This window comes from Thunnus maccoyii, chromosome 14, assembly GCF_910596095.1.
Source record: "Thunnus maccoyii chromosome 14, fThuMac1.1, whole genome shotgun sequence".
In the NCBI taxonomy this organism is placed as follows: domain Eukaryota; kingdom Metazoa; phylum Chordata; class Actinopteri; order Scombriformes; family Scombridae; genus Thunnus; species Thunnus maccoyii.
The window spans coordinates 19,118,775-19,143,363 of NC_056546.1; the positions used below are offsets into that span (position 1 = coordinate 19,118,775).

The 24,589-nt window shown below is 38.7% G+C and overlaps 1 protein-coding gene across 1 annotated transcript in view; it reads left to right on the forward strand.

The window, feature by feature from the left end:
* The window catches only part of LOC121911328 (collagen alpha-1(XIX) chain), a 95,256-nt gene that overhangs the window by 47,201 nt on the left and 23,466 nt on the right, over positions 1-24,589 (forward strand). The window contains exons 16-31 of the mRNA XM_042432693.1: positions 5,537-5,581; positions 7,405-7,440; positions 11,291-11,344; positions 11,419-11,463; positions 13,297-13,329; positions 17,390-17,428; positions 17,574-17,618; positions 18,246-18,281; positions 18,768-18,812; positions 19,855-19,899; positions 20,380-20,433; positions 21,400-21,471; positions 23,173-23,214; positions 23,700-23,777; positions 24,148-24,183; positions 24,385-24,429. Of these exons, the coding sequence (XP_042288627.1) occupies positions 5,537-5,581; positions 7,405-7,440; positions 11,291-11,344; positions 11,419-11,463; positions 13,297-13,329; positions 17,390-17,428; positions 17,574-17,618; positions 18,246-18,281; positions 18,768-18,812; positions 19,855-19,899; positions 20,380-20,433; positions 21,400-21,471; positions 23,173-23,214; positions 23,700-23,777; positions 24,148-24,183; positions 24,385-24,429 (750 nt within the window). The remainder of the gene's footprint in view (positions 1-5,536; positions 5,582-7,404; positions 7,441-11,290; positions 11,345-11,418; positions 11,464-13,296; positions 13,330-17,389; positions 17,429-17,573; positions 17,619-18,245; positions 18,282-18,767; positions 18,813-19,854; positions 19,900-20,379; positions 20,434-21,399; positions 21,472-23,172; positions 23,215-23,699; positions 23,778-24,147; positions 24,184-24,384; positions 24,430-24,589) is intronic.

Below are 24,589 nucleotides of genomic sequence, written 5' to 3' on the forward strand. Positions count from 1 at the left end.
TTTGTCAGGTGGATTATGTGGCTTTTTCATGGTATATCTGCTTTATTGCGAAAAATGTGACACATTCTGCCTTCTCCATTTTACACCACTGTGTTATCCCAGTATGGGTAGTCGGACATGGAACGTCTCAGAGAACATGTTGACATTTGGGATAAGGATTATGGAGTCATCATAAACGAGTGCCTCTGCTGTGTGTCACTGTCGTTGTTGACTTTGCTCTCAGATTGGGGCTTGTCTTGCAGGACTGAGCCGGGCCCCATGTCTGCGCTTTCCTTTTACATTTTACAACTCACAGCAGAGTTGAAGCCAGAGGAGGCCGGGATCCGTGTGGATTAAGTCAGAAGTTCAAAATATGCTGTGAGTCTGCTGAGGCCTCTTTACCCCAGCTCTAATGTGCACCCACTCCAGCTTTACTGCCACCATTATTGCATCAGTAGTTAATGTGTAGTGCTTTTCACACTCCCTTTATATGATTTGCAGGTTTTCAGTGTGGAACAGATAAATAGAACATGTGAATATATGTTTGGTCTTGCCAGCCCATCTTTCATTTACTCAAGAAGCTAGTTCATCTTTTCACTCAGATTCCCTCTCCAATCCTCTCCTCCACAATCCCTTCATCTTTCTCCACCTCCTTCCCTCCCTCTCATCCCTCATTTCCTTCCTTGCCTTCCGCTATCTCTCCCTCCCTCTAATCTACTGCAATGACCTGAAGGAGGGCTTCACACTGCAGCGCTCAAATAATAATCAAGCACTAGGATGTTGTCAAATTTATAGGACACTGAGCGTTGCATAGCAACAGAGATTGCCAGGGTGATCCAACAGGCACTGGAAGTTGGGTGAGGGAGAAACAGGGCGAGTGACAGGAGAAGGAGAGAGAGATGACAAGGCAGACAGGAGAGAGGGACGAGATAGGAGTAAAATAATTATAATATTATACACAAAGGGAGAGATAAATGAGAGATAGAAAAACAAGAAAGGAAATTAGAAAATTAAGTTTGAATTAGCTGAAAGAAAAGATCCACAGACCTTGCTGGGTTATCTTGTGTGGTTGCCATTTTGTGGGTATGTAAGTTATAATTATCATGTTACATATTTTACTATGGACTGTATGCACACACAGGTGGTATTGAGTTTAAAAGTGACTTGAATATACTGTAGCAGAGTAAAATAATGCTTTAACTAATGGTCCAAGTAAACAACATTTTCTTAGCTCATGAACTTTTTTGAGACAATGTGAAAAACATTTGTTCTGCTTTTCACATTGTCTCACATTTCTTTTCTTTTCTTTTCCTTTGTTTGAAGTTGAAATCCTCAGTTTCAGTTTCCTGCTCATCCTTGTTGCCTAGAGACTACTTTGGACTGCAGTTCACCTCTGACACTTATCGCTCTTCTGGTGTCATGTCTACCTTCTTCACTAGGAAAACAGTAAAAACAGTAAAAACAGAAAAAAACACTTTCTATAAAGTTGCAGAACTCTCTGAATTTTGCTTTGTGAAATGAGCAGTTTTGATAATATATTCTTAAACTAGAAAACACTGTTGACAATGAGAACAACATACTGATTTATTTTGCATCTAATATACCCTCATTTCTCTCAGTGGTGAAATTGCAAATATTCTTAGAGAGTTAAAGAAAAAATCTAGCTTTAAACAAACTTTTGTGTTGATGTAGTGTCTATAGACTAACCAGAAGGATATTTGCAGGTGGCCTTTTATCATTTTTCTCATGTAAACATTCATAAACTGAGAATGCAGTGGTTTCACTTAAATATCGTACAGTATATCCATCAGGAGAGGTTGTTGCAATATGAACACAAAGCATAATTTACTATTGTAAAAGAAGAATATGTTATTTGACGTTATTTTCCTGACTGAAGGACAGAAAAATGTTGACATTGTCACTCTGCACTTATAGCAATAGATACACAACTACTGGCATCAAGCTATTTTTTACAGGAGTATTTTTTACTTTGCGCACATATGTACGTATTGTATAGTAACACTGTTTAGAGTAATTAAGCTACTGAAGTACACTCTGTAAAATGACTAAACATGGTTAAAATGACCTCAATTCAAAATGTCAGAGTATCCCTTTAGTCACACTTTTGTGAAATTCTAGGAGGTCCAAACATGACATTTAAAACTGATCAAATCTTGAAAATGATATTAACACAGAACTCAACTTAAAACAGTCTGTTGTTGGAGTGTTTGGGTGCTTGTGGACACTACAGTAGTTGTTGGCGTCTTGATTATCTCAATATTCCAGAGCCTGTATGCCCCTTCAGAGGCAGTTATCTCACTGTGTCACTGGCAGGTGTTTCAGTTTGGAGAGTCAACTGAGTGCAAACGGTGATGGCAGCTGTGCGCCGGACTAATTATTTCTTGTCAGTGGGCTCAGATTTGTTGGGGACGGTGTACAAATCAGAGGTCCTCTGGACAGAAATGTGTCACTCTAACGCCAAGGTCACCTGGTGTAGTCTTTTAATGGATTGCTTTTTTATGAAAATGATTGTCTGACATGTTGGTGACTATACGTATTTATTATCAAAGAAGAGAAACACTCAGCTGCCAGCCTATTAGGTATACATAGCTGATAGTGAGAGGTGTTTCTAATGTTTTGTCCACCCCATTTGTATCAAATAAGCTAGACCTCTCACTATGACACAATACAGTTCAATACCACCATAAACTACAGCCTCTAAAATGACATAACATTTAATCAACACCTCTCTGAAACAGTTTTAACAAAAAATGAGTATTATAACCTTTATGAAGGTAGGATTTATAGCAGGGCTGTTGTACTTGACTGACTCATTTCAGAAAGGTGTAACTAATAAAGTATAAAGTTTCTCTATAAGAAATAGAGAACAGTATATTTTTACCCTCACATACTGTTCATATTCTGACCAATCACTGTATCACCTTATAATTAGTCTCTGAACCATAAATCGTTCATAAATACCTCTAGTCACAGATAAATGAATGATTAATCCTTAATGAAACTTTCAGTTCAGAGCAGAGAGAGTTTATTCTTTAGTTTTTATGCTTTTTGTTTAGGGAGTAAAAACATTTACAATCACACTACATGATGGTCCTATGTTACATAAAACAGGAGAACAAAACCATTTCAATGAATTATATATAATGTGAAGAATGCAACAATATATTTGAATGGTGATTTTTTAATTTTTAAATAAATATGGTTCAAACGCTCTCTACAAAAATGTGTATCAGCTGCACAAAAATGGTTTTTAAAAGTTGAAATATTTCCATTTTTTTATATTTTGGGTCACATTAGATGAAGTCATAACATTTGAGGCTAAAAGAAAATTGTTTAGGGTGTTTTTACTGCTCTCAAATGTAAAAATGAAGAGTATGTAAGGGTTAAACAGAAGGAAAGTCTTCCTAGAGTTCTTTGTCAGGTGTGGAAATAAAGTCCTAAGCAAAATCATACCACCTTATTAAGAAACATTTTATAACTTGTAGTTAACTGTGCTAGTAAGCTTCAGGCCTACATTTATTAATATGGAGTTAACCGCAAACCATCATCAGTTGTTCTGACTTCATTTGTTGAGCATTGTGATCCAGAGTATCACTGTTTATTCTGATTATAATATGCAAATACATGGACATAAAATTAGTATGTACTTTGGAGTTAAAAGAGATATAAGGGCAAATGTGAGGAAAGAATTTTGAAACTGCATAATTCATGACCTGCTTGGAATAATAACATATGAAATATTCATTAGCTAAATTACTTATCTATGTAATCTGCTTTTGTTGTCGAGTTCAGGGGAGAAAGGGCAGCAGCGGGGGCTAAGGCTAGAACAAACAGTCTGATCTTTTTGCAAACGTAGCAATGATTCAGTGTCTGCCTATTCATTATTAGTGAAAGAGAAAAATAACACCTTCCACCCTCACAAAACACTGTCTTTGTTTGTGAGAAATAGACCTTTTACATAAAAGCGATGTTTTTTGAATCTATATGTGGCACCCTAGTGCATGAGCTCTCACTAAAATACATTGGCTGCCACTGTGAGTGCTCTTTTAGTAACACAAAGGTAACATAGTTCAATTACATTTCAATGGTTACTCCAATGTAATATAATGTCAGTCCTTTGAAGCGAAGGATTTTTAAGGTTTAAAGGTGCTTTTCCTACACATCAACGCAATTCGACATCTTCCGGTTCTTTCTTGACAAAGCACTCATCCTTGCTCGCGGTAGCCTCAGAGCTTACATTAACACAGATGATCAAAAGACGCTGGCCAAGGCTGTGTTGGTACATCAAACAGCATGAACAGAGGAAAGTGCGCAATTCCCGTGAGGAGGCACTGGCTCCATTGTGTCATTATTGAGGTTAATATTTACTGTATTACACCTTGGCTTCTCCTGTTTTCATAATCCAGTAATCTGTGGACTACAAACAGAGGAACACGCACAGCATACAAGCACGAACGCACACGCAAACAGATGATTAAAAGCAATAGCTCTCAGTGAAGTTCCTTCCTTTGTCTTTGTTGCAGGCAAACGTATGTGTCAAATTCGACCCAGTTAACCAAAGTCTGCGTACATGGAGTGTCAGAGGAAAGAGTCGGGGGCGTTGCTTTGTGATTTTCTACTTTTCTTTCAGCAGTCAGTGATCCTTTCCTCTCCACAGATCTACACGCCACTAACTCAGTGGAGGAAAGAAGTGTATATTTATGCCACCAATACTGAGACATACAGTAGGAAAGAACTACATTGTTTCAATGTAGCAACTGTGTCGGATGATGAAACTTCTATCAGAAAGAAGTAATCATATTTAGGCAGATATCTGTATTGTCTCATACATCTGCCGTTGATTACACTTCTGTACAGTGAATTGATATTGGCCAGAGTATTACCATCTCCTAATTGAGTTGATTTTACATCCGTCTCATGCGTGTGAAAGCCAGTTAATTCCAGGGAGTCCTCATAACACAGAGCCAGTGATGTTCTGCCAGTTTATAGGATAGCTGTAAGGATATCCACAGAGCTTTATCCTCTTTTTTCTCACGAGGACATAAACCCTCTTGATGTAAATTATACCAACTTTGGTTTGGTTCAGATAGCATTACATCTCATTAAGATGTCAGCTTTTCAAGACTCAAAGACTTTCAAGTACTAAGGCTTTTTGCAATTCAAAAAATGTCAGGAAAAAAAAAAGACCCAAGGAAAACAGTTCAAAATGGTCACTTCCTGCTAACCTTGTTTTGCAATGGTGAACAGCATCGGCTGGTTTGGCCCGATTGCTGCTGTATCTGCTCTGGGGTTGATTGATGCACCGAGGGATTCACACAGCTGGAAAGGAGGCAGTAAACCAGAGGAGGGAACAAAGAGTAGTGGGCCACACGGGGTGCAGCAATTAAGCTGTTTTCTTGTTGTTAATTAAAAGCGAATTAGAGACTGCGACAGGAGTTGCTGTCTAGCCTTAATTGCTGGCAGCATGTATGCCCAGCCACACCTGTTGTTGCATCTTCACTCACTCATCTTAATCTTTTTTTTTTGCCTACCTTAGGGACGGAGGGGAAAGACTGGGGAGCCCGGACTCAGAGGCCTGCCTGTAAGTAATATATAGTAACACAGACACCCACATACTGTATATACACACACATTTTGCAACATTTTGCAAAACAAGATGAACTTCTTCACAATATAGCGCTCAGTAATCGGTACTACTTTCTGAAAATAACAAGACATAGACATCTTTTTCCTTTTATGCATCCAATAAATCATCACTATTTTCATATACATGTCTGCAGTGATTGCAAATGAAAACAACAAGACAAACATTGACAGACAAACATTACAATACAGCAGCATTTTGATCAGTAGCTTGTTTTCTTCCTTTTCTACCATTCAAAATCAAATTTAATTCAACCTTTGTTTGACAGAGAATTCCCTTGAGATGATCATTGTCGTTTTCAATTGAGTCCTGGCTAAAATAGAACACATTACAAAAATTAAATGATAATTATGTAAGCATATTAAAGCAAACAAGCAGACAAAATACAAAATCCAGCTTAAAAAGTGTAATTACACTCTTCACAGGGCACATTACAAAAATTGAGTCATCATAATTATGTAAGCATATTAAAGCAAACAAGCAGACAAAATCAGAATCCAGCTTAAAATGTGCAATTACACTCTTCATAATGAAACATCTGTGTAAACTTTGTCCATTATTTCCGTGCTTAGGCTTTATTGATCTGTTTAAAGTCTTCTCCCACTCTCCCGTGTTGCTGCAAGCAGGCTATACTATTAGCATGAAACCACAAGGGGTATATTAAGGTAGCACTTGAGAACGCTTGTATTGATGAGCAGGACAATTCTGCCTATAAGGCCCGTTGACTCCTTGAATTATGGTGTTTTCCTCAGGCATCCAGACACTGTTTGTGTGTTTGTGTAGTGACCCACACACTAAAGGGCACAAATACCACGATGCGTTAAAGGAGACAGCTTGTCAGACTCTAAACTGCTCTGATGTCAGGACAAACAGGAGTGTTTAGGCATCATGTAGCTGAAATGCTTTGGGTGTCCAATTATTTTCATGCACTATTGCCCTGATTACACTCTCGATCGGGACATAGGGTTTGTCTTAATTCACATCGTCCAGAAATCCAGAAAGATTCCGTTCTGCTTCTATCACCGTTATGCTCAATAGGTTCAATTATCTTTAGTATAATTGAGCTACTCAATGTTAAACCTCTCCTGCATGACTCAGTGTATCCCTTGCCTTCTTAATAACTCATAAAGTTGTAGGACACAAAGTTGTAGGAGAAAAGAAAGACGGATGGAGAAGGTGTGACATTTCTAAATGGCAATGTCCTGATATCCTTAGCATGTGCCAGCTTTGCCTCCGTCCCCTGGTATTGGCATTTATGAGTCACCTGTTTTTTCTGAGGTAGAGCTCAGGGGCAAAATCATCTATTCAAAACACACACCAGGGCATCACTCTCTCTTGTCCATTGGCAGCAGGACAGTGCTCGCAGTTGAGGGGGCAGCAGTTATTTTTCAAAGTCAAATTAGCATTGCACCATATCAGGAGAGTCTGTGAAAGGGACACAACAAAGACGCACTCAAAGATAATCTATAGGCTGCTGGGGGGCAGCCACGTCTCTATGAGAGCCAGCACTAGTGCAAAGGTTAGAAAAAAAATAGCACAAATAGCAGCTGTGAAGTGGGATGTTTTTCAAGCAAAGAGTTGCCTGTTTAAATAAAGATTATTAAAAGCTTAAGATGGTTAAAGAGTAAAGATAAAAATAAATAACATACATACTGCTCACATGAGTGTTCATAAAATGATCAAACATCATCTTTATGTGACAGGGGATCCTTTTATGTTTTCACTGTGTGAAAAGACTTTTTCATGGCTTGTAATTGCAGGGTCCCCCAGGAACCTCAGAAGGAGCAAATATCAAGGTATTCATCACAAAACAAAGTACTGACATGTGGCATTTAAAGTTAATTTGAGATGTCTTCATGTTTGATATACTGGCCCTTACCTGCACTTCCAGCAAGGGTGAATTGTCAAAATGACTGAGCAGTGTTCAATGTAGCAGACCTCCAAATAGGCGAGAAGTTTAATCATCTGCACAGTGTTGTCTGTATAAAGATGTAAAGATGTATCATGTGTAACTAGTTGTCCCAAGAAGCCAACCCAGACAAGTCAGACAGATGTGTGACCAGAGGCAGAACCTGCTCTGTCCTTCACTGACATTTTTTGTGTTTGTAGTCAGACTCCCTCGTCGGAAATGGCACCTTTCAGTCAATTGTAGCCTATCTACTGTGCAAGTTAAATAGCTCTTCCCACCCTACACCTCCTGCAGTGCAGCACAGCATGACTCAGTGCTCACACTCAAAACAGACAGATGGCCATTACACACAGTGCTTTTGCAAAAAGGGTCTGCCATCATTTTCATGAAGCCCAGGGGTGCTGTAGCTCACCGGAGGCACATGAGATATGTAATGTAAAAAATTCTGAGACATGGACCTCAACCAGGCCTCCCGCTGTCTCTGTTGCTACCTGCTTCCTACGCAAATCCACCCCCACCACCCACCAAGTCTTCAGTGGCCCACTTGTGATCATGCTGAGAGTGAAAGCTATTGTGTAGTGGACAACCTCTTGACCGCAGCTGTTCATTTGATGTATAGGTGCGTAGTTTGCAGGGGTGTCAGCTCAGGCCGCAGAATTCCTCCTGCTCCCTCTGCCCAGAGGAAGGAGAAGTGTCAGCTGGCCAACCTTGAAAAGAAAGTTGTCTGTATGAGGACATACTTATTATACCTCAAAACAAATGGGATTTGCTGAAGGTATACCATAGGTAGAGGTATTATGGATAGTAGTTTTGTTTGGATGAAAAATGACACCATGTCCTAGTAAGTCAAGCTTAAGAATGAAATGACAAACAGAGGTTACCTTGATTAAGTTTTCATGAGTTTTTCTGTAATTGGCTGCTGAGTTTCAGCTTTGCTCTCATAAAACGAAGCAGTAAAACTCAAAACTTAACTTGGCAGAAAGGAAAATAGCTCTGGGGTTGTGGGTTCAGCATAATTTTAACTGCTTCTCTTTCATAGGTCTCGTGTTAAATAATGAGTGAGGAGTTTGAGCACAGAGATGTAACAGAAACATAAAGTTAATTTCATGAAACAGCAACAAATGCGTCTTGTGCAGCACTGTGTTTTGAAGTTTACAAGTTTTTGAAAAAGTAAACCAGTGGGCTCACTGTAACTTACAACATTAATCTGCATTCAGAATGATGAAATGTAGAGTAACGCCTCCAGTTGATAAAGTCTTCGGGAAACAAAGCTAGCCATTTGAGATTCGATTAGATGTTGCATTACGATTAAAGAATATGATTAAAGCATAAATCATGCTGGTGTTACTTTAGCTGAGCAATACGGTGTTAAAAACATTGTTTCATTGCTCTAATGCTATCATTAAATGTGCATGCCAGCCTTGCCCTTGTCATGAATCACTCATGCCCCTACATTACAGATACATCTTTGCTTTATCGTTATAAATTCATGCTTACTGTGAATGACAAGCAACCTCTCTTGTCCCAGAGAATAACTTCACATTTTAATCTTCTATAATGGAACAAGTATGGCCATGCATTTAAAGGAATTTACACAACCCAACATAAGTGAGAGAGTGAAGCTAAACCATCACCTCTCGGAGAGGAATGGAAAGTAACAGTGCATGGGCAGTAATAATTGAGCAACATCAGGGATTCTCACCACCTCTCAGTGGCCATCCTTGTGCATTTTTTAGCTTGGACAAAATAGATACAACTTAGACTAAACTGCAACTTGTGTAAGCTGAGCCCCGTCTCACTCACTCAGCAGAGTGTGAATATGTTAAAGTAAAAAAAAAAAAAAGATGTCTGTGCATTGCATGATGGGCCAGGAAGACGGTGTTCTCATGAATCACATCTCCATAAGTGTATCTCCCACTGACAGTCTCAAATGGGCTCTGACAGACACTGCAGATATTGATGGAGAGACGAAGAGGGATGCAGACAGGCTTAATTGCACTTTGATGACTCGGGGTGTCTCAGAGTCAACATATCACCCACAGACATCCACAGGTGGACCAGTTCCCTGTCCTATACACGCAGGGCTTTCTCATTGTGTAAATACAGTAATAATCTGGGTAAATAGTAGCTGTGCTGCAGTTAATCTAGTTTGAAAGGTTTACTAACTTCCTCCATAGCCTTCTGCCAATAAATTGAACTGATCTGCCATTGAGATTTAACAAAGATAATGACAAAAAATATGTTTTCCATGACTCTGTGCCAGAATATGGCACATCATTTTTACAGCAAGGGACATCCTGGACTAATACTAACCTTCCCTCAGATGGCACTTACATTGAACGTCACTCATAACTGATTGCAAACTGGCTCAACAATTGGAAACCATTTTCCATGTACAGTATGGAATGTTTGTCAGTAAAAAAAGGTGTCTGACTGATTACATGACAACAATGATATAGTTAATTTTCTCGTAAGATTATGGTGGTAAAATTGTGTGGTTGATAAAGCTGAACAGAATTCAATTAGTACTCAAAGTCAATTTTGCTACTAGCCCCCCTCCCTGCCTAAAATATTAATAAGACGATCCAGCTGTTCATACATAGCAGCAGTCTACTGACTTAATAGCAGCTCATAATTTGGACAAGGAAACAGTGACTATATCTCAGTAAATGAATGGTATCACAGCGGCTGTCGTTAACGAGTCGAAGAAACGGGGGAGGGGCTGAAACTGAATGGCAATTATTGTCTGTTAGAATCCAGGCGCTGCTAAGGAGTGTAGAAATATGCTGCAACGTCTCTCTGTCTTCTCAGATCGCTAAACAGATGCTCCATAATATCTCAGCACAGAGTATCTGAAGCGTTCCCTTCACACATCATAGAAAACAAGAATAATTTCTGATGAGCGACCTATTTTTTTTTTTTTTTTTGTTCATTGTTATGTGTGTTTCTGTTTGAAAAGGGGGAAAAAATATCAGAACAGGTGAGCTTTATTAAACTTGCCTGGAGATGTGAAATGATTCATCTATCATACGAGTAGTTCAAACGCATTTGGTTAATAATTTACCACACGTTTTCTGCATAGCTGAAATAATAGCTTATAATGCCAAACATCTATAGTTCAAGACCTAGTGCATTTTTGAAACAGTAAAAATATGAGTGTGAAAGCAGAGGAAGGTGAGAAATGCATTTAGTATGATGAGTCTTCTGCTGAGGCCTTGACAGACTGAGAAGTTCTCCTGAATATATATATATATGATGACATAACATAGATTTCTATCACAGATATATCTAATTATTCATTCACTGTATGTCTTGAACAAGGTGCAAGTACATTTGTTGTACAGTTATATTTACTTAGAGTATTCTCCACATAACTAATGGGAAGAAATCCTATTAAAACATACTCTGAGGGCAGCTCATCAGCAGTCATCAAGTGCCATCTATTGGCAGACAGAGGAATGATTTTAACATAGATGCATGGCTAAGTGCTGCAGTGCAACAGGGGCTTGAGTTTTTCATTATCCTGCTAGACTCACATCACACTATATCATAGTCTCAAAAGCCACTATTGTAATCATGATTACAAAGTATTTGGATTCTGAGATGATACAGTATGTTTTTCTGATGACTTATTCATAACAACTGCCCTTGTCTAAGTTTCATTCTCTAAGCTTTCTGTCTTTTTGCCCTGTCTTTGCTGTCTGTCACTGGTAAAGATCTCCTCTGTTCAAATACAGAGGCAGAAGGGTGAGCCCGGAGTCCCTGGAGTGAAAGGAGAGAAAGGAGACACTGTATGTATTTTCCTGCAGTGACATTTACAATGCCATAGTGGTACAGAGCCATTAACCAAGGCTTCCTCCCACAGGGTCAGCCAGGTGCCGAGGGGGCCAGTGGGATGAAAGGACAAAAAGTAAGTCACATCAATGTCAAGTGTCATACATGATGATTCCCCCTGTTTGCACTGCCTGAGACTCTGCCTCTGTGTGTGTGTGTGTGTATGGGAAAGAGAAGCACTGCTGAGGAGAGCAGAGAAAGATGGTGGAGATATGGTAGCTCAAGTGATATAATTGGTATGATACACCAGAATACAGAGACTAAACCGTTTGAGTTAGTATCTTTCTCAAGTCTGATTATCCTGCAAGGATCTTTGTAAATCATCTAGCAACAAATAATGAATTGGCAGCCAATTATTTCTTGTGTTTTATAGTTTTTTTGTTGATTGTGTGCATCTTTTTGTGCTTATGCTCGTTCATATAATTTTGTCTGAGTGATACTTTGCAGTGGGAACCCTCTGCAGTAGGCAAAGAACCATTAACCCTTATGTCTTTTCTTTAATTAATAAGATAAATCGTATTGTTTCTGTCAGCAAGTTAGGCTTTGTATTACGGTAGAACGTATTCCTATTTGCTGCAGACAGTGGCAATATGTGGCTGTTTATAACACACCACATGTTTTTTTCTAATCGCTTCTGAACTGTGAGGCTAAGAAACATTTTTCTAGATTTCTCAGTGCAACACGCATCTTTCCATATACTGTAGGTCATGGCCATTTTCCGCCTTTTTTTTTTTGCAATCTTCACCAAAATTGGAACACAACAAATAAGCATCCAGTTATTGTAAGCGTGGTCTATTTGGCATAAATCTACAAAAATCTTGAATGCATTATGCAATTTCAACCAAATTTAGATGACAGGTGCATATAAAACCCTGTAGAATTCGATGTCATTTCAAAGTATTGCAATACATTTGAAAACTGCATTTTGCAGAATTCATCCACAGTCAAAGAGTGAAATTGGCCACTTTAATCCCAAGATGGTTAAATGAGAAACTAGATTTTTTTGTGGAGTTGAATAGATTCTATTATTTCTCAAAACAAACCTTTGGAAAACAGGATTCTGACGTCGTCATGTATGTCATGTATTTATGGTGATTGTATGTCTTGATGAACTATATAGAAAAATTGGAAACAATCTTAGATAGCATCTTGATGATAACAAGGAAGCTGAAAATGTTTAAATAAATAACACAGGAATAAAAAAAAAATATTGAGGAAGCCCTTATGCAGGATTTAGATGTTTTCCAGAAATTTGCATGATATCTATCATGTGTATTTAGATCCAGATCCAAATGGGGATTAAAAACTTCTAAACCTTTTTTCCGGTATTAAAGCTACAAATGTAGAGGATTGTGTAGGATGGTTATGTACAGCATGCCTCCTCTGAGTGGTTTTAAGTTGTTTATGTATATAGTTGTCCCTGTGTTTTCTTGTTATATTGAAAGCATGAAAGTAATAGCTTGTAAATGATGAATGGGATAATGGAGGCTCCTAAATCCAATGTATCACAATTAAGAACCTTCTAAGGTTCCCTGGGGCACTGAACACAGTCATTACAAAGGGTTATATGCGATATACTCACACTATAAGCACTGCAACATTCAGTATTGTGCACATGAAATTCAAACCATTGCAATATGTTTTTAACAAGAGTTCTTTAATGTTTACTTGCCACTCATGGCTCTCTTCACATCACTTGTTATTGCCTCTTTTATTGATGCTCCAAAACCTACTGATGTAGCTGTTTGAGGTCACCTGTAGCAACTTGCTTTCAGCAGTAGTTTCTCAAGTGTATTTTTATGCTTTCTTTGTATTTTTTGTACCTTTGTCTGTCTGCTTGTCCCTCTGTCTGTCAGTCACACAAACAGTACTTACTGATTGATTTTGTGTTTCTGTTGTGTTTTTTTAGGGTGACATTGGCCCTCCTGGTCCTCCTGGTTCTGTAAGTACAATATAGTGCAGAAAGCCCACTTTAAGCTGCATTTATAGTCCATGCAAAGAGTTAACAGACGTCCTGCTGTATACCTTCAGACTAGGTCTTGATTTATAATTGAGCATCAGGTTTTGCCCGGTGATATCAACACCGCAGCACTAGACGCATGTATTGTACATGATCAGGCTGTATTATGCTTTAATTATATCCGACACAGTAAGTGTTAATATTCTTTCACTTTGTTATACATGGTGATGGTGGGCTACACACATACTTATAGAATCTACATCAGCTACAGTGTCACCTACAGCGTAACCTTAATGTACATAACCCCTTAATGCATGTATAACTCTAGTTTTACAGTATATGTACATTCATTGTCAGTAAATCAGTGCCTTGTTCTTTGTGACAAACCAAAGAAAATGCCAAATTTCACATCCTATCATGAAGAATTTGGGGAACAGGGAGGAAAAAGCAACAGCGGTGCTATATTTACCTTTGCTGTCACACTTCCAGCATGGTGGCACGTAACCTATTTCCATTCTTTGACAGGCCTGCAGATTTGTTGTATCTTTAGATATATAATTCTTTTAAAAATCTTTATTTTTTCTGTAAAAATCATGGATCAGTGTTGATAGAGGGCATGAAACATGGGCAGCTTTTTCAAGGTAGTTGAGATTAGTTGTGTGGAATTTCTCCGGGGAAAAGCTTCCTTGCATTGTTTTTTTTGTTTTTTTTTCAAGTAATAAACTCACTCATATTTGGCAGCAAGCTCCCAGTGAGTGTTTCTTTTAGCAATATACACAGTAAAGAAATATGCACAAGATAGCTTGCATGGACATTAAAAGTTGTGAACTTTTGATTTCCCGTGTATCTATATATGAAAATACTCACCATCACCCACATATTCATATCATATCATAATCTTTTGCATAGAACAAAACAATCTTTATCCTGCAGGCCATAGAGCACATGACATCTTCCTAATGTTCATAATTATAAATTATAGAGAAAGATTTTTATTGGACGACCCTGCCTTCTTTTAGTGGAGAAGCAGACAAAAAGTGGGAACTACTGATGTCAGAGTGGTTGTCTAATGTTTGTTGAAGGTAACAGTGTGGGTGTTTAGACATTTTAAAGTCAAAAACACACTGTGACAAATCAGTTAAAGATCTGCAAGCGGGTAGTAATGACTCCAAAGAAATGCTGCAACAATGAGTGCCATTGTTTAAAAAATGGAATTTATCTATAATAAAGTGTCACATTAAAAAATGATGTTGTAGCCCACGTGTCACAAGCAGGTCTGACATTTAGATGGCTCTATGATAATGGGTCTTGTTCAAAAGATCTGCTGCCTATTGAGTCTCTGAAGGCTTCAGACATGCGCTTGGAAACAAGGTTTGATGGCTTTCATTATTACCCTCACTCTTATTGCTTGTTAGTGAGGGATTCATATGAAAATTAGACAACTTAATTACATAGCGAACAAATATCACTCACTCACACTGGTTTCACTGGTTTCTGTCTAACCAACAAAAAGTCTGCTCATTTGAATAGATATCAATGTAGGCGGTTTTAATGGCTTTTCAAAACATTGAGGCCTAGCTTTGCAATTATTTTTGAACAGTTGTCTCCTTTCCCTTAATTTCATTTCAACTGGTAGAGGAAGATAACAAAATGTTCTATCAAAACTAAAATGCTCAGTTGTGTTCAATGTTGTGTAGTGAGGTGTGAGCCACCCTGGATGTAGGAGATGTATTCTATAGCACACAGTCAAGAGGAAAACATTAGTCATTTGATAAATGAGGCTGTTTGAATATTTAGTACCATTCTCTGTCTGTGCTCTCTGCTTTCCTGTGGCAGATAATTTTGGCAGTTAAGCATTGATTTCCCTTACACAGCAGAACCAAGGGTTCAGATCATTACCCTCCCTTCATAAACCTTCTTGTGCCTCTGTTTATTAGTGACAGGGAGGAGCAGCGGTCTTACAGGCATGCATGACCATCACTTTCCCCAACGCCCTTAAAGTGGCAAAGCGGTCTTTTCAGCTCTGAGACAGTCCTGATTTATAGCTACAAGTATTTGCTTTACAATAGAGTTTCATAATCTATTAAAAAGAATCTGTTATTCCAAATTATGTTGAGTAAAGAGTTTTATGCAGTTTTTCACTGCAAGTGAGAGAAATTGTGGCAGAACTCTAGGATTTGGTCACATACTGTACTGATGGCACTGAGACATTGTTCAGTATCCAGCAGGAAAATTGACAGAAGCTGCTCTGGCGAGTGACTGCAGTTTGAAGGTTGACTGATTATGCACACGCTCCACTGGGACAGTAGGGGATTCAGTGCCTTGTTTAAGGTTACTTTGACCATTGTTGCTGAAGGTGGGAAGAGCGCTTCATGTCAAGTTAAGTTTATTTGTATAGCCTTTAATCAGAGTAACACTCTCAAACAGCTCATTGGCAGACATTAAACAGGAAACAGAGACACCCGTGCAAGTGAACAAGAAAGAAAAACTGAAAAACCCTTTAACTGGAAAAACAAGGTAATAAAACAATGGCAGTGCTCTCAATAGAAGTCACCCCTTTTCAAAGTTTAGGTACCATGGGGGCACCAAAATTTTCTATACCTGAATATTGCTTTCATTTCCAACGTAGCTTCTATTGTCTCTTGCTTCTTTTATCATTATGCTAAAACCACCCAAGGCTGAACCAGTTATAATTGCATACGTCAGGGTGAAACATGTACAACACAAAGGGCCTGAGGACATTTAGATTTGATGAGTTCTGATGATTATAGATAGATTTAGAATTAGATTGTCTTTCTAGAGTGTTTTTTTAAAACATCAGGCCTTAAAATATCAGCTTTGCCATTAAAACCATTTGATCAGTCGACACTAAATTTTGTTGTAAATCAGATATACATGTTGTATCTAGTTGTGTCTGTGCCACCTAATTTTAACATCTGTGTGAAATCTGATCATGATCAGTCCAACTGAAACAACTGCTTTTAACATCAGTGACTGCACGTCTCTGCCTATACCTGGTATGAGAGTGCCTTAAAAGATAATTGTGGCCATTCTTCAAACACCAACTTCTTTTTGTTTTTTAAGGCAACAGCAGAGGAAAAGACAAGGCCAGATAGCACTTGAACACAAGTTTCTGTTAACAAATTTGTGGATTAAAAATGCATTTGCATGTACACGCAATTTATTTTTATCACTTATGTCAGTAGTTTGGGTGGATTAATCCCCATTATGTCTTATTTACTACTGTATTTTTTTTATTTGATCTAGCAGTGTTAGATTCAAGTTTGATCATCCATAATGTATAGTATGTTCATGCAAGGTGTAAATAGAGTTTGTTATTTGATGTGTATCCGGTACAAAGGATGTTTCAGGAGGAAGTAGCACTGCAGGAATACTTTGCCTCTTGTTAACTGCTGCTTTAATTTGAGATTCACCGCGGACAGCTGGGAAAGTTTCTCCATGTAGTCACCTGTAGTAGTTTCAGGCATCAGTCCACATTACTGTAGCTTGTTGGTCTTGACCTTTCCCCTTCCATTTCATTTCATTTGTTGTTAAAGGCCCCCTGCCCAGTGGCCCTGTCACCCCATTTATTGGTTTTTCTGAAGATTTAAAAACCCTTGGTAACACAATTTACAGTGTAATTTGGTGTGCGAATCATATACTAATAAAATACTTACCGTTACCTGCTGGTATTGAAATGGAGGTACAAGGAAAGAAAACAAGACTATGAGGAATTAGAGTGTAAGAACTGGACATTTTAGAGGAAAGGAAAAATAAATTTTACTATAAGTATTTTATCTGTACTTGATTATTATAGCAATATTACACTGTATATCACGGGCTGTATAATAAAATGTTAGTGTAGTATTAGTGTTAGTGTATAATAAGTGTTTGTGAGTCAAGATGTAGTTGTTACTTCTATATTTCCTTTAAAAACTATTAACTTCTAAGAGGAGTTTATTTTTACTTTTCATTGATTTTTACTTATCAGATATTTGACTTATTTCTTTTTAGAAAACATTGTCTCTTTCATTAATTCCAGGTGATGACAGCTCATGGATTAAGACAACTCTCTGGAACTGTAAGCACCTGTTTATATCATAAAACCTATTAACCTGTTATCTCACTTGTGTGTGGTTCTTCAAATCGTACACAATATACACTTGTAGAATTTCATCAACAGCTGAGTTGCATTTTTAAGTGGTCTGTTTTGTCTTGTGTGTGAGGATGAAATGAGGGAGAAGAGCCAGAAGGGAGAAAAGGGGGATATGGTAAGTATTTTCCTCATTATTTTTTTTTTCTCAGTGAAGACAATTTAACCAAAAGAAACTCAGTATTACTTTTCAAACATTACATCCAACATTTGAAACCACAGCATGGAATATGTTCGCATTCTTAAGTAACTTCAACAAAAGCAATGCTGACATTTGATTCGGAAAAAGCTATTGAACATCACCTGCTGTTCAGATGTAGAGTTCAATGTCGTCTTTGTGCTCTGCAAGGGTGGAGCACAGAATAAATTGGCGTACAGTTATTGTTTGGATCTTAAAACAACAGATGCAACTACTTGACAAAAGCAGATTACAAATGTCACTGAGGAAGCTATTGACCAAACATCAAAAGACGATCAGCTGAATGAAAAAGAAAAATCAAATTAGGCAGGCACTAAAATTTTTTGATTTTTTTTAGTTTTTCATATTCTCAGAGCGCAGGAGCAAACTGGGCAAAGAAAATATTCTTGTTCTTCGTAACCTTCACATAATATGAAAGCCAATCCTTGAGAAAGGTAATTTTTTTAACCTAACCACAGTCAGCGAGAGGAATGACTTACTCAACTGTTTTCTTTTTGTATGTCTTGAGAAATTATGGTTGTCTATCTCCTTCCTTCCCTTCTGCAGGGGGAGAAAGGATCTCAAGGACTGCAAGGCCTCAAGGTAACATTTTTAAGACCGAGCACTTACACTAAAACTTGAGCATTGATATCCACTGACAACAAAATAAGGCTCCACAGTCCTTTATGTCCAATGAGTAGCCCTCTGCCTGCTCTATGGAGTATACAGATTGCTAAACAAGGCCATTTTTATTGTAAAATAGATCTTTCTTTGACTTACAGTTGTTCCAGGGCCAGAGCGAGACAGTAGAACATACCAGAGATGATTATTTGTTTTGTCAGAGGTGTTTTTGTCAGAGGGCCTAAAATGACTGGTGATACATGAGACTAATTGTCCTCCAATTGCAACTAGAGTAGACCTTCATCCCTTTATAGGGGTATATACGGGTCTATAGGCTTTCTCTCTGTAGTATTAGTTCAAGAGTCAGAGTGGCAAAAACAAAAATCTCAAGTCAAAAGTCTGATATTTTTCTCTCCATCCTCCTGCCTCCCCTTCACTTCTTTCTCACCCTTTTCGGTAATGTAACAGGGAAACACTGGCCCGCCAGGTCTAAAGGGAGATCAAGGACTAGAGGTGAGTCTTTTTATTTATCTTATTTCTGCTGTGCCACTTACAGTAGGTCAAACGGAGGACTCTAAAAACCTCCTGCTGAATATAAGCAACAGTGAGACGATACCCAGATACACCTAGGTGAGAGAGTACCACAGCTGTGACTGTGGTGAAAAAAACAATGTTACTCAAGTTTAGGAAAGAAAAAAACTTATCTTTACGTGTTTCATTAAAAGTTGGATCTCAGTTGTAGTTTTTGGATATACTGATGTTGTTATGTATGAAACTTTCAGGCCAATATTAACAGCTGAACGTGTCATTATTCCCTGTTGGTTTCTTCAGCTGGTTTTGGTGGAAGTTGTGTTTCCATGGTAATAGTTATGAAATATTTGTAAGTGCAATATGGAGATAAATGTAAGGGTAATGTCTTGTTGTACTGCACTCACTGTTAACACACTTGTTGAAATAAATGAAACTGAAAACTCATCACTGAGGACACACAAGTATTCTTTTGAAGATAGTCCATGAAAATATCATAAAATGTTTACAATAACACAGATACTTTTTTATGAAATGGCGTACATAAAGATAACAGCCAGTATGCTGATGCTTTTGTACTCCTTTTCTCTGTTGTTACTACATGAGCTCAGTTTCCATGGTAATGTGTTGAACGCTCACTTCATCTGTGTACACAAAGACAAAAATGAGTCAAAAAGGGGAACGCGTATAAACAGCTTATCTAGAATAACAGCATAACAAGGGTATACACACTTTTATCTGAAATAACATGTGCATGCAAACCTACTGCTACTTGAAACTGGTCTGCTCAGTCAAGATGATACATGCATACAGTATATGTATACAGTAAATGTCATGAAACCAACCATAATTTATTAAAATGGCAGCAGGGGAAGCACTTAAAAAACACTGCCATTTGAAAGGATCTTGAAAGTCGGTGTCTACAGTGTAGCTGGCTGGGCTATAACGTTCAAAGCCCTGACAATTCTGTCACCAAACAAAGGGAGAAAATAGCCTAAAGTGTTGTTTTTCCTTTGTGTTTTGCCAGGGGAAGCAAGGCCTGCCTGGACCCACTGGACTCTCAGGCGAGCCAGTAAGTATACTGGCACTAGACACTAGCACTTCATGTCAAGCCTTCCTTTCTCTCGTTGCCTTATCTGTCACCTTGCCATATCCTCTACTCTCTAACTCAGCCTGCCAGAATGAAAGAGAGAGATAAACAGATAAACCTCAACAGGCAGCGACAGATAGGAAGCAGGGAGAAAAGTCCAGAATTTTTACACAGACGATCAGTAATCAAATTTAAGAATTAATTAGTGGAAAGAGGCAAATCTAAGCGCTTTATGCCAGGAACGGAGGCAGAGGCCCAATCTGTTCTCCACACCTGCTTCCGTAATGAGCATCTGTCTTTATTCAAAAGCAGGGAGGGAAAAGAGGCATTTCATAAATCCTGGCTAAGGGAAATTATGTTGGAACACGGCAGCCCGCTGAAGCAGTGAGGAGGAGGAGATAAATGTGTGTAAGGAGATGAAGGCCTGATGATAGATGTGTCTCTTTTCTCCACTATTTACAGGGCTCGCCAGGGAAGCCAGGAGTGCCTGGGAGAGATGGCCTGAAAGGAGAGAAGGTAGGCAAACTTCAAATCAAGTTCTCACCTCAAAGAAAAATATGAGGCTATGATGTTTTATCACAGGTTGAACATGCTAGACAACTTGTGAAGGCACCTTTCAGATTGCTCACCCTGCACGCCATCCTCAATCACGCTGTAACTTTGTGCTCTTGTTTTTGATGCTACTCTGTTATTTGTACACAAATTTCTTCTTGCAGTAGGACTTGCTCCAAATGCTGCGTTGAAAGCAGCAAGAAGAGGAAAAATGTGCAGTTGACATGCATGTTTGATGGGGTTTGTCACTTGTCAAAATAAATGAAGCTTTACTCACGACTCCCCACCCACTGGAGTCACTCTGTTATACTCCAGGGCAAAGAAATAAACCTAAAGTGCTTAAACCTCCCACATACATTCACATTCATAATCCTCCTTTGTCATCTTTGCTATACCACTGTCAACTGTGATCCAAGAGGCAGCTGTGGTTATACATTCATGTGGTAGCCCACGAGTAAGACAAATCATTCATTTGAAGTATAAAGCTGAAAGAAGAGCAAACATGCACTTATTTATGTAGTGAAAGCGCATGAGGAAAGTTAAGAGTAAATATTTTCTGGGTAAATGAAAACAAAGTAAAACTTCTTCTTGTGGTAGAACATTATAAACATTTGAGTCAACTAATTTATTTGAGGCAGGAAACATAAAACCAACAACCTTGTTTATGCCACATGGAAAACAATTTCCATTACAAGCTAATGTTGGAGTTTTATGGGTTTGTAAGGGTCCAAGCAGTGACAAAAACTGTCCCCTGTAACAAACAATATTAATGTTTATACCTATTGAAGTGCAAAATGATCCTGGTAAATGGCGTCTGGTCTTGCTTCAACCCCCAGACTCTTCCAGCACATCCTTTTCATTGTTTCGATGACAGACAGTCTGATGTTTTGTTCATGTGGACACATCTGAATACTTTCTGTCTTTCTGTAGGGGGACTCAGGTGGAGTGATGGGGCCACAGGGACCCAAGGGTGAGCCTGGAGAGCCTGGCGGTGGATATTTGGTGGGTACCATATTGAGAGTTTAGACATGTTCATCTGACCTTGTTGGCTTCAGCCCTTGAGTCACAGGACACAAAAGTAAAAGCTGCTAGTGTAGAACAGGAAAAAACAGAAAATTCAACAGAAGTTCACAAAGGGTAGATCATCTACAAACAGTTGGATCAGCAACAGACAAGTTAAAGGGAACTAGCTCCTCTGGCTGCATAGCTGCCATGACATTATGGAGATGCAATGCCATTAAGTAATCCAACACTGGATAACCTCAGCCTGGGTAATCACCTATCCTCCCACTTTGGAGCTTATAGCTGTTGAAGCACTCTCCTTTATGAACATGGCTTTGCATATAGAAAGTTCATTATAGCTTTACCAAAAAGGCCTCAGTCCTGGTTGACGGCGTGCACTCCTCAATCACCAGCAAGTGCTCTATGGCTTTAAACAATCATGTTTGTTTGTGTGTTGAAACGCTAAACTGAACATTAAGCCCGACAGCAGACTTACTCATCAAGCAAAGGCTACTGTGTTCAGTAGAGCAGAGTAATAAGAGAAAGATTGCATTCAGGGAGAGGTATTTAAACTTCTTTAATGTACTCCAGCACTGTGGAAACTGGAGCAGGATTGGACAAGAGGGATTTGTGTGTGTGATTGTGTTTGTGTGTGTGTGTGTGTGTGTGTGTGTGTGTTTGTGTGTGTGTGTGTGTGTGTGTGCACGCGTGTGTAAGTGTTGAAGGGGGATGTTTACAGCAGGCCAATGGCCTCTCATGCTTTTACGTTGTCCAAAATTGACACAAAGAGAGATGTCCATCGTTTAGAGTGGAAGTCCTTATGCATAAATCCTGAGTCTTTTCATTAACGTCATTTCTGTTTAGAGGTATTGAAGGAAAATGAATTTTTAACATTTTATGGTCTTTATTATGTAAGAAAAAAAGCAATAAACAGAGCCCAATGCAGATTGTCTGAGCATCTTTAATGAGTCAGCCTCTTCAATGATTTTGCCTTTAAATGAATAATGAGCAATTTACTCTTTGTTTCTTTTTACTGTTATTATTTGCATGGATTAGCAATCTCCTTATACCATGAAGTACTAATAAAGGTTTTGTTCAGTAGAGTGCCAGCGCATAATGTCTAATGGACCTTTTTTTTTATTCTTCCAAAAGAAAAAGCCTTTATAGGATCATATTATCCATCTCAAAAACTTCTGAATTTCTTAAACTTCACTCTGTTTTATGTTTGGATGAATTGAAACATTTCTCCCTAAATCTGCAGAATTGCTGTTTTAGTTCAAATCCAACTTCTGCACAGCTAATTTACATTGTGCAATGTACTGTAGGACTTGTAACACTAATACATGCTGACCACAGAAATCAATGTCTCATCCGAACTGTACAGTAAATAATGCTTACTGTGGCCTCAATTCCAATCAAGGTTTTTCTCTGTGGTATGGCATTATCAGTCCACCCCTGAACATAGAAACTATTAGAAATGTTGTAAACAGTATTGAACATGAGCTCATAATGCAATGCTGTGTTCGGACTGTTTGCACTGTGGAGTCTACTGTAGCTCATATAGATTCAATATTCCTGTTTAAATTCCAGCACTAGAGCAGAGAACAGGTTTTTTCAGGCTGCACCTCGGGTCTCAAAGTGAATTGGTGATGAAGGTGCAGTGTATCCATATTCTGATTTCTTCTTCCTGTTGTTTTTTAGGGTGATGGGTTGCCTCTATCTAGAGGGTCTCGTGGGCCCAAGGTAGGAAGCACTGTGGTAGTGGAGCATCCAACACATCCATTTATATAGTACCCAATATCTTAACATCTGCAGACAAATCAGTGATATTTGTAGTAACTATGCTTGTTTTCCCTTGCGCACTGAAGTTGAGATCTCAAGGTTTTACTGGTAATATCACACCAAGCTCAGAAAATAATGCACTGAGGATGCCCCAATTATCAATGGTGTTGTCACGGAAAAAAATAGTGGTACACTTTAATATCCTGTGTTCCTCAACACATGCATGAGTTCAAATGAAACTGATAATGAACATGTGCATGCCACTGGCCTTGAATATAGTTGTGTTTCTTATCCTTGAAGCTACAGCACTAAAGGCAAAACATAAAGGGAAAATGAGTTCCAGCAGAGTCTAAATACTTAATGATCATGCGGTGCAGCAGGTTTCCATGAGCCTTGGATTCACTATCTCTGAAACTCTTCTGACTGATCCCTTGTGCTTATGCCAGGGTGAAAGAGGTGTCCCAGGACTACCGGGAGATCATGGTGAAAAAGGTGAACCTGGGGAGAGTGTCACAGGAGCACCTGTGAGTATGATGTTGTATTGATTGGTCTCTGTCTCCCACATTCATTATTTAAACTGATACCTTCAAAATTCCTGTCTTTGTGCGCGGAATGAAAGAGCTATTCTTTGAATATGAGGATCAGTGTTCATTAAACTGTCTCAGATGAAAACGACAGTCATTACTGTGAGGTGCTGCTGTATTGCCCTCTGCCTTTATCATATATGCTCTGCACTGCTAGTTTGAACCTTACAGATTTGATTGTGAGTGAGTCTGCTTTCATTTTTGAAATACAGGATTGTAGGAGACAGAGAATCGATAATCACAATTCTTTTATTGGATCTTGGGTGCTAGAGGGCAAATGGTGTTAACAAGATGTGTGATGTGTTCTTAGGGCCCCATGGGACCCCCAGGAAAGCCGGGAATTGAGGTCTGTGGAAAATTCTCTGAATTCACAGCACACAAACAACATGTTCAAGTTTATTTTCACAGATTTTCAGCTCACTGGTGCTGTGGCCAGAAGTATTGCAATTATTTTACATTACAAATAACAATCTGTAGTGTTTGTCACTTGTTAGTCAGTTATGTTAAGCAAGATTGTTAAAATCATCAGTGTCTGGGGTTTTTTCAGGGACCCCCAGGTTTATCTGGCCCCCCTGGAGCTCCAGGAAGAGAGGTAAGTGAGATCAGTCTGTCCTTCCACTCTTATTCACTCCCTCACACATCTGCTGATAAAAGACAGCTGGAAGCATAAAAGAATGTCAGCTACCTACTGCGGATGAACAAGTACGATGTATCACAGCTCCTGGACACAAATCCCCACCAACTGAGATGGG